Source organism: Galeopterus variegatus, unplaced genomic scaffold (assembly GCF_000696425.1).
Source record: "Galeopterus variegatus unplaced genomic scaffold, G_variegatus-3.0.2 Scaffold93, whole genome shotgun sequence".
NCBI classification, from domain to species: Eukaryota; Metazoa; Chordata; class Mammalia; order Dermoptera; family Cynocephalidae; genus Galeopterus; species Galeopterus variegatus.
This window is the reverse complement of record NW_007726204.1, coordinates 541,272-552,124: the sequence shown is the minus strand read 5'-3', so window position 1 is coordinate 552,124 and position 10,853 is coordinate 541,272. Positions and strand designations below refer to the sequence as shown.

General features: G+C 49.9%; 1 protein-coding gene across 1 annotated transcript in view; it reads left to right on the top strand.

Moving 5' to 3' along the window:
* FCGBP (Fc fragment of IgG binding protein) overlaps nt 1-10,640 on the top strand; it is a 37,753-nt gene extending 27,113 nt beyond the window's left edge. Inside the window, exons 16-20 of the mRNA XM_008582569.1 lie at nt 253-824; nt 1,318-1,891; nt 3,172-3,371; nt 7,804-8,187; nt 10,497-10,640. Of these exons, the coding sequence (XP_008580791.1) occupies nt 253-824; nt 1,318-1,891; nt 3,172-3,371; nt 7,804-8,187; nt 10,497-10,640 (1,874 nt within the window). The remainder of the gene's footprint in view (nt 1-252; nt 825-1,317; nt 1,892-3,171; nt 3,372-7,803; nt 8,188-10,496) is intronic.
* The last annotated feature ends 213 nt before the right edge of the window (nt 10,641-10,853 follow it).

The window sequence follows — 10,853 nt, the reverse complement described above, 5'->3', positions numbered from 1 at the left end:
ACGGAAAAAAAAAAAAAAAAAAAAAAAAAAAAGAAATACTCAGTTGGGTTAACACCACAACCTGGTCAGAGAGACCAGGTTATATAGGCCCCCCTCCCAGATCCCCCAGTAAATCCCAGTCAGATGTACTGGATCAGACCCCACACTCAATCAGAGACACCCAGGTTGTCCCAGGCAGGTTCTACCACTCAGGGCCTCCTCCAGACTCCCACCATCACACCTGCCTGGCTTATCCACATTTTGTCCCCACAGCCCTCCAGTGCCCTGCCCACAGCCACTACGAGCTCTGCAGTGACTCCTGTCCCGTGAGCTGCCCGAGCCTCTCAGCGCCTGAGGGCTGTGAGCCTGCCTGCCGTGAGGGCTGTGTCTGCGATGCTGGCTTCGTGCTCAGCGGCGACACCTGTGTACCTGTGGGCCAGTGTGGCTGCTTCCACGGTGGCCGCTACTACCTGCTGGGTGAAGCCTTCTACCAGGGCCCTAAATGTGAACGGCACTGTGAGTGTGGGCCGGGTGGCCATGTCAGCTGCCAGGAAGGCACAGCCTGCGGGCCCTATGAGGAGTGCCGGTTACAGGACGGTGTCCAAGCCTGTCATGCCACTGGCAGTGGCCGCTGCCTGGCTCGTGGGGGCGTCCACTATGTCACCCTTGATGGACATGTCTATGACCTGCACGGCTCCTGCTCCTATGTCCTGGCCCAGGTCTGCCGCCCAAAGCTTGGGGACGAGGTCTTTACCATCGTGCTGGAGAAGAACATGACTGGAGACCCCCAACGCCTGCTGGTTACTGTGGCTGGCCAGGTTGTGGGCCTGGCTTGGGGGCCGCAGGTAAATTCACATGACCCTGTCCTGGGAGTCTGTGGGGACATGGCCTTGCTCTGGAGTGTCTGAGGGGAACACAGCTCCACCCTGGAGAGTTTGAAGGGGACATCGCCCCAACCTGGGGGTTCTGAGGGGGACACAGCCCTACCCTGAAGGGTCTGGGGGGAAAACAGTCTCACCCCAGGTGTGTGAAGGGAACATGGTCTCACTCTGGGGATTTTGAGAGAAACATGACCCAACCCTAATGGGACTAAGGGAGACAGCTCTGCCCTCAGGGTCTGGAGGGTCTGGGGGGGAAACAGTCTCACCCCAGGTGTGTGAAGGGAACATGGTCTCACTCTGGGGATCTTGAGAGAAACATGACCCAACCCTAATGGGACTAAGGGAGACAGCTCTGCCCTCAGGGTCTGATGGAGACACAGTTCCACCTTGGAGATATGAGGGGACAACCTTACCCATGGTTCTGTGAGTCCCTGACCTACCTGACCCTTCCACCCAGGTCACTGTGGATGGTGAGGCTGTGGCCCTGCCTGTGGCGATGGGCCCAGTGCGGGTAACTGCTGAAGGCCGAAACATGGTTCTGCAGACAAACAAGGGGCTGTGGCTTCTCTTTGATGGTGATACCCACGTCCTCATGTCCATCCCTAGCCCCTTCCGTGGACGGATGTGTGGCCTCTGTGGGAACTTCAATGGCAACTGGAGTGACGACTTTGTCCTGCCCAGTGGCACAGTGGCCCCCAGTTTGGAGGCCTTTGGAGCTGCGTGGCGGGCGCCTGGCTACTCCCAGGGCTGTGGTGAGGGCTGCGGGCCCCACGGTTGCCTTGTGTGCTCAGCGGAGGAGACAGCACCATATGAGAGCAACCAGGCCTGCGGGCAGCTCAAGGACCCTCAGGGCCCCTTTGCGACCTGCCATGAGGTGCTGAGCCCCTCTGAGTACTTCCGCCAATGCGTGTATGACCTGTGTGCCCAAAAGGGTGACAGAACCTTCCTCTGCCACAGCCTGGCAGCCTACACAGCGGCCTGTCAGGCAGCCGGTGTGGCAGTGAAGTCGTGGCGGACAGACAGCTTCTGCCGTGAGTATTCTTGGGTCCCTTGGAAGACTCCAGGCCAGGCGTGGGGGTGCTTCCTGACCTGTTCCTTCTCCTGTCTCCATCTCAGGGGCTGGGCCGCCCTGTTACAGTGCACCCGCACCACACTGCCACCACTTCTCCCACAGCGTACTCTGCTGGTCTCCCTCTGAAGCCTCTGACTGTTCCCTTTCGGATTCCTTTCAGGAGCCTGCTCTCCTCAGAGCTCAGGTTCACTTTTTCCCTAGGGCTCCATCCTGGACTCCTTCTGCAGTGACCTGAAAGGGAAGGGTGGGAGGGTTAGAAGTTCACACAGTAAAGCCTGAGTCTGTGGCTCACCCAGAGCTCCAAGGACAAGACCATGTCCCCTCAGATGCCCCCAGCACAAGGCCACAGCCCGTTAGACCCCCAAACCAGGACTGTGCCTCTCCTTCAAATACCCAGGGCAGGGACATGTCCCCTCAGACTCTCTAGGACAAGGCAGTGGCCCCTCTTGCCCCAGGGTAGAGCCTTGTCTCCTTCAATCTCCTCAGGGAAGGACCTACACCCGGGGCCATCATCCACTCTCACAGCCTTAGATTTGTTCTTCTTGTTGATCTTGGACTCTGTCTCTAGCCCCAAACTTTCTCCTGACTACCAGCCCCAGGAGTCCAGTGGCTTCCTGACACCTTCCCTTAGGTGTCCTACTAGTCCCTCACAGCCGCTGTGTTCCCAGCTGAAATCAGCATTTCACCCCACATCTGATCTTCCTTCCTTTTCCCTGCTGCGGTGCCTGTCTTAGGACAGCACATTAGCCACCAGCTGTTCAGCCAGAGTCCAGGGCCTTACCCTGGGTGTTTCCCCTGTGTCTTCACAGCCACCTGTTTTTCTCCTGAGCCTCCCCCATCCCAGCCCCAACCCCTCTGCCTGTGCCTCCCCAGTCCCAGCCCTGACCCCTCTGTCTATACTTCTCAAGGCAGCATGATCACTTTGGGCTCTTACGGTTCACCCCACTGGACATGAGTTCCATAGGTCAGGGTTGAGGGCTGTCTTCACCACCTGTGTCCTCAGCACTGCCTAACCCAGGGCTGGGTGTAGTCTATACTTCTCAAGGCAGCGTGATCACTTTGGGCTCTTACGGTTCACCCCACTGGACATGAGTTCCATAGGACAGGGTTGAGGGCTGTCTTCACCACCTGTGTCCTCAGCACTGCCTAACCCAGGGCTGGGTGTGCAGTAGGTGACATAAGGTTTCCAGTGCCCCCATGGAGGTGTGCCCCCCCCCCCCCTGCCTCTTCTCTCTCCAGCGCTCCAGTGCCCCGCCCACAGCCACTACTCCATCTGCACACACACCTGCCAGGGCTCCTGTGCAGCTCTCTCTGGCCTCAAGGGCTGCACCACCCGCTGCTTTGAGGGCTGTGAGTGCGATGACCGCTTCCTGTTCTCCCAGGGTGTCTGCATCCCCATTCAAGACTGCGGCTGCACCCATAACGGCCGATACTTGCCGGTGAGCAAAGGCTTTAGGTGGGCAGGTAGGGTGGAGGAATTTGAGGGAGACTTGGAGCTTCTGTCTGACCTCGTCAAGGATGGGGACGGAGGAGCCACCCCCATTTCCAAGTTGTGTGACTTGATGCAGGTAACATCTCTATATTAGTTTCCTGTGGCTGCCATAACAAATTACCACAGACTTGGTAGCTTCAAATAAGAGAAATTTATTCTCCCAAAGTTCTGAAGACTAGAAATTGGAAATCAGGATCACTGGGCTGAAGTCAAGGCAAAGGCAGGGCAGTACTCCCTCCAGAGGCTCTAGGGGAGAATCTGGTTTTTGCCTCTTCCAGCTTCTGGTGGCTGCAGGCATTCCTTGGCTTGTGGCCACTCACTGCNCCTCCCCCATCCCAGCCCCAACCCCTCTGCCTGTGCCTCCCCAGTCCCAGCCCTGACCCCTCTGTCTATACTTCTCAAGGCAGCATGATCACTTTGGGCTCTTACGGTTCACCCCACTGGACATGAGTTCCATAGGTCAGGGTTGAGGGCTGTCTTCACCACCTGTGTCCTCAGCACTGCCTAACCCAGGGCTGGGTGTGCAGTAGGTGACATAAGGTTTCCAGTGCCCCCATGGAGGTGTGACCCCCCCCCACCTGCCTCTTCTCTCTCCAGCGCTCCAGTGCCCCGCCCACAGCCACTACTCCATCTGCACACACACCTGCCAGGGCTCCTGTGCAGCTCTCTCTGGCCTCAAGGGCTGCACCACCCGCTGCTTTGAGGGCTGTGAGTGCGATGACCGCTTCCTGTTCTCCCAGGGTGTCTGCATCCCCATTCAAGACTGCGGCTGTACCCATAACGGCCGATACTTGCCGGTGAGCAAAGGCTTTAGGTGGGCAGGTAGGGTGGAGGAATTTGAGGGAGACTTGGAGCTTCTGTCTGACCTCGTCAAGGATGGGGACGGAGGAGCCACCCCCATTTCCAAGTTGTGTGACTTGATGCAGGTAACATCTCTATATTAGTTTCCTGTGGCTGCCATAACAAATTACCACAGACTTGGTAGCTTCAAATAAGAGAAATTTATTCTCCCAAAGTTCTGAAGACTAGAAATTGGAAATCAGGATCACTGGGCTGAAGTCAAGGCAAAGGCAGGGCAGTACTCCCTCCAGAGGCTCTAGGGGAGAATCTGTTTTTTGCCTCTTCCAGCTTCTGGTGGCTGCAGGCATTCCTTGGCTTGTGGCCACTCACTGCAATCTCTGCCTCCACTTCATAACATCTCCTTCTGCTTCCCTCTTATGAGGATAAACGTGATTGCATTTACGACCCACAAAGATAATCTAAGATAAAATTTCCATCTCAAGACTCTTACTGTAATTACATCTGGAAACACCCTTTTCTTTTTCCTTTTTTATTTTTGGTGGCCGGCATATTGAGAACACCTTTTTTCCATACAAGGTAACATTTAAAAGTTCCAGGGAGGGCCGGCCCGGTGGCGCACTGGATAGTGCGCCGCTTGGGAAGCGCCCCGAGGGTTCAGATCCCACATACAGACCGGTTCCCGCTCACTGGCTGAGCAAGGCGCGGGAGCAACGCCGAGGGTTGCAATCCCATTGCCGGTCTCCAGTCCGGTACGGGGGCAACACTGAGGGTTGCGATCCGTTGCCGGACATGGAAAAAGACAAAAAAAAAAAAAGTTCCAGGGATTAGGACCTGATATCTTTGGAGGACAATCATTTAGCCTACTGTAGTCCTCTCCCTGAATTTCATTTTTTTCACTTGTAAAGTGGAGATAATCATCATCCTTGCACCACAGGTGTCCGAGGATCAGGATCATAGTGCATGAAAAGTAGCCATTGAGCACAGGGCCTTGTCCTACCTGCTCATCACACTCAGAAAAAGAACAGCAATTTACCACTGCACAATAGGTAGCCCAGCTAACAATCATTTAATAATATGAATTGGAACTTAATAGTTGACTTATTCTTGTTAATGGTATTTTTTGAGCTCTTACTATGCACCAAGTTTGTTATGGGTGTTAATTCATTTAATAATCACAGCAATTCTATGAGACAGGTAATATTGTTATTTTCCCCATTTTACAGATGAAGGCATTATTACATAGAGAAATCACCCCAAGGCTACCCATGAGCAAGTGGCACTAACTTGCACCACTTGCAAATGGAGCCAAATTTCTGCTCCTTCAGGTCCCACCACCTGCCGGAAGCCACCCATGATCCCTTAGTCTGGGTTAGGTGCCTCCTGTGGATGCCCACAGCCCCCTGTGCCTCCATCCAAGCCCTGACCCCTCGGCCTGTGCTCAAAGTCTTTTTGGATTTGTGAGTCTGGCATTCAGGAGAGAGGTGTGGGCTAGAGATATAAGTGTGTGAGTCATCAGCATGGAGATGGTATTTATTTTGTTAATTAAATTTATTCATATCTTTTATGTTTCAAACTTTTATTTTTGAAGAATTCAAACTTAAGAAAAATTGCAAGAACAGTACGTAGAACTCCTACATGCCTTTCCCTCAGGCTCTTCAACTGTTCACTTTATGCCATGTTGCTTCATCATCCTCTCTATATAAATATTTATGAGGGGTCTTCAAAAAGTCAGTGGAAAGATTCATTTTATCTTTTTTCTTTTTTTTTAAAAGATGACCGTTAAGGCGATCTTAACCCTTGACTTGGTGTTGTCAGCACCACGCTCTCCCGAGTGAGCCACGGGCCAGCCCTCGTTTTATCTTTTAATTTCATTTTTCCACAAACCTTTTAAAGTACTCACATATATTTATTATTTTCTCTGAATCATTAGAAAGTACGTTGCAGACATAGTGCCCCTTTACCCCTAAATACTTCAGCTTAGGTTTCCTAAGAATAAGGAACTGTGACACAGAGTACAGTTATTAAAATCAGGAAATTTTGGGCCGGCTCGTGGCTCACTCGGGAGAGTGCGGTGCTGATAACACCAAGGCCCCGGGTTCGGATCCCATATAGGGATGGCCGGTTCGCTCACTGGCTGAGCGTGGTGCTGACAACACCAAGTCAAGGGTTAAGATCCCCTTACCGGTCATCTTTTAAAAAAAAAAAAAAAAAAGATAAAAACAGGAAATTAACATTGATTCAGTACTATTATCGTTGTTTTTTTTTTTTTTTAAAGATGACCGGTAAGGGGATCTTAACCCTTGACTTGGTGTTGTCAGCACCACACTCACCCAGTGAGCCACAGGCTGGCCCTAATTCAGTACTATTATCTAATGTATAGATTTTATTCAAATTTTACTGGTTGTCCCAATAATATCCTCTATAACAATTACCCCTCTCTGGGCCGGCATGTGGCTCACTCGGGAGAGTGCGGTGCTGATAACACCAAGGCCCCGGGTTCGGATCCCATATAGGGATGGCCGGTTCGCTCACTGGCTGAGCGTGGTGCTGACAACACCAAGTCAAGGGTTAAGATCCCCTTACCGGTCATCTTTTTTTTAAAAAAAAAAACAAAACAATTACCCCTCTCTGAGCCAGGGTCTAATTGAGGATCAGACACTGCATTTATTTTTCATGAGATTTGATGAAATCTCCAGGTAGTGAATGTAGATAGAGAAGAAAAAGGTCTGAGGACTGACCCCATGGTGAGACAGTTAAGGATTTGGAGATGAGGAGGAACCTGAAAACAAGGTGAAGGAGGAGCAGCCAATCAGGTAGGAGAAAACCAGGAGAAAGTTGATTCCTGGAATTGGGTTTCCAGAGATCTGTGTTCTGGGATGTGGGTGTCCGGACATTGGAATGTCTTTGATGCCCATCCTTACCTGTATTAGTTATCTCTTGCTGGGTTACAAAATTCCTGGAATTGGGTTTCCAGAGATCTGTGTTCTGGGATGTGGGTGTCCAGACATTGGAATGTCTTTGATGCCCATCCTTACCTGTATTAGTTATCTCTTGCTGGGTTACAAATCACTCCAAAACACGGTGGCTTAAAACAACAATTATTTAGTTTGCAGTTCTATAAATGCAGTTTGGGCTGGTCTCAGCTGGATCGTTTTTCTGCTGTCTCCTGGGCTTACTCATGTATCTGTACTAGTTACCCAGTAGGTCAGCTGAGAGCTGCCTCGTTTAGGGTGGCCTGCCTGGGAGAACTGTCTCCGTTCCATATGCCACTCATCCTCCAGTTGGCTATCCCAGGCTTATTCTCATGGTGGCTGGGCAGGGTTGAGAGAGGAAGAGAGGGAGAAGCGATAAGGTCTCGAGGTCTAGGTTTGCATGTGGCACAACATTGGTTCTGCTGTGTTTCAATGACCAAAGCATAGTCTTAAGTCCAATCCAGATTCATGGGGAGGGGAAATAAATTCCATTTCTTAATGGGAGTCTGCTGCAAAATCTGTCTGCATGAATACAGAGGATTGAAGGACTATGCCCATTTTTGCAATCCGTCACAGCACCATAACCTGGCCCCTTTCTGTGCACAGGTGAACTCCTCCCTGCTGACCTCAGACTGCAATGAGCGCTGTTCCTGTTCCTCAAGCACTGGCCTAACATGCCAGGCAGCTGGCTGCCCACTAGGCCGTGTGTGTGAGGTCCAGGCGGGAGCCCGGGAATGCTGGGTCCCCCCTGGTCTCTGTTCCCTCTCTATGGGCACCAACCTCACCACCTTTGATGGGGCTCACAGTGCCATCAGTTCACCTGGCGTCTATGAGCTCTCTTTCCGCTGCCCAGGAGTAGGGAAGACCATCCCCTGGTACCGTATACTTGCTGATGTCCATTCCTGCCATGATAAAGCGGAGGAGGTGGTCCTTGTCCACATCTTCTTCCATGATGGGATAGTGACTATGACCCCAAGCAAGGGCGTATGGGTAAGCCTGGGCATGAGGGTGGGGATGTTCCTGGGCTTTTGTTCTTCCTATCGCAGTGTCCTTATATTCCTGGCTGCCTGTCTGTCTTGCTGTCTGTTTTCTTTATACAGGTCTCTACAATTTGGTCTCTGAATTTGTAGTTGTTTCCATATTTCGCACTTTGTTTTGGCTGAATTCTTGAGGAGTGAAAACACACTCAAATAACTTAGTAGTTTTGATATTAGTATTAATTAAGATTCCATTGGTTGCAAGTGTCAGAAAACCAAATTCAAATTGCCTTAAGCAAAAATAAATGTATTGGCCCACATAACTAGAAAAATCCAGGGATAGAACTTCAGGAGTGGCTGGATCCAGGAGCCCTGGGAATAGTATCAGGCATTTGTACCTCTGTCTTTTAGACTTGCTATTCACCAAATCAGCTTCATTTTCAGACAGGCTTTTCCCTCACAAAGACAAAGACAACCCTACCGCCCCACCTTCCCCAGCTGCTCCAGGCTTGCACCCCACCAGCTTATTAGCTTCCTTAGTAGAAAGTGATTCAATTTAAAAAAAACCCAGGATTATATCTCACTGGATCAGTTTGGGTCACATGCCCACCCTTAGAACCAATCACTGCCACCTTGGGGATAGATGCTGTGATTGGTCAGGCTGGGGTCACATGATGTGTCAGGGTTTCCCAAGACCATCCCTAGGTTCACTGATTCACTAGGAGGATTTACAGGACTCAGCATATAAATTGTATTTATGGCTAAGATTTATTACAGTGTAAGGATACAAAGCAAAATCAACAAAGGGAAAATGTGCATCCAGCAAAATCCAGAGGAAACCTGGCACAAGCTTCAAAGACTCCTCTCCCCATGGAATCACACAGTATATGCTTAATTCTTCCAGCAATACGTTGTGATGAAACATGTGAAATGTTGTCTGCCAGGGAAGTTCATTAGGGTCTCAGCGCCCAGGGTTTTTACTGGGGGCTGGTCATGTAGGCACCTTCAGCTCACCACATATCAAAATTTCATACTCCTAGAAGGTGTTTAGCACCTTTTTCTATTTTTCTTTCTTTCTTTCTTTCTTTTTCTGGTTGGGGGGCTTGTGGCTGGCAAGTACGGGGACCCAAACCCTTGACTTTGGTGTTATCAACACCGTGCTCTAACCAGCGGAGCTAACTGGCCAGCCTAGCACCTTTTTCGTCACTGGAATATAAGCCTCAGGTAAGCAAGGATCCTGTCCATCTTGGTCACTACTTTGCTGTCAGTATCAGGGCATGCTACCTAGAGGGTACCCAGGAAAATTTTGGTTTTGTGAATAACTTAGCCATGCTCCCTCTGTGCCAGGCCTTGTGCTGGGTATCAGAGATGAGTCAGACCCAGTCCTTATAATTGCAAAGCTTACAGCCTAATGAGACTTTTCACTTTTCTTCTACCAAGTCTCCATCTATCCTTCACTGCATTCATCCTTCCTTTTCTGCTCTTTCCTTCCAGCATTTATTCTTCCACCTCTCTTTCTTTTTTCCCTGTTTTCTTACTTCCTTCCATCCACCCACTCATCCACCCACCCATCCATCCATCCATCCATATTTTCAGATCTATACCTATCTTTTCTGTCTGTCTACCTATCTGTCCAGTCATTTGGCAGAGGAAGACTCAGATATAAAAGCATTTAGAAAAAAAAAAGAGAACTTCTCTTTCAAATAAGTTTCACTAGGGAATTTATCTTTAGAAGGATTAACTCATCAATTAAAACAGACAACAGTTATTTAAAAGAAAAAGCTCACAAGGTTACTGAGTCTGCAACCTATGATGAAGGAATAGTAATTTTCTCACATGATTATTATATTTGCTAAGGTCATTACTTATCTTTAGACATCAGCATTGCAAAAATAAGGGATAAAGTTGTTTTTGTTGATGAACCAGTAACTTATAGGACATGCCCAAGGGTTTTTATATTTTGAAAACTGGAACCAAGCAGAATGACCCTAGGGTTTGACCCTGGGGTTTGTTCGTTTATCTGTCTAGTACAAAGTGCTTCCCCCACCCCCAACCCAATAGATGTTGTGTGGATCTGTTCATCCATCTCTGTATTCACTCTCTGTCCTTCTACCCACCCATCTATGCAAATCTTTAGCTGTCTTATCATGTATCCGTTTCTCCATGTTGTGCGCCCATCCAGATCTTCATCTCTTTCAGCACCTCCTTCTTTGCCTTAGGTCCTTCAACTTGTTACCTTGCTTGGGGTCTCCATCCTGGTACTACCCCAGCTATCCTATGGCTCTGGCCTCACCTCTGTGTTTTCTGGCCCACCCCTGCCAGGTGAATGGTCTCCGAGTGGATCTCCCAGCAGAGGTGTTAACATCTGTGTCTGTGAGTCAGACACCCAATGGTTCCATACTAGTCCGCCAGAAGGCAGGGGTCCATGTATCTTTAGGAATCAATGGACAACTGGCTATGAGCTAACCGGCCATCCCTATATAGGGATCCAAACCTGTGGTCTTGGTGTTATCAGCACCACACTCTCCCAAGTGAGCCACGGGCCTGCCCTACAGTATCCTTATCTTTAAAGTAGAGTTAATGATGTACTTATAGAGTTGAAGTGAGGATTTAATGTGTTAATCCAATCAACAAGTCAAAAACTAAAGTCTTGGTTCCCTTCCAAACCTGTCCCTTACC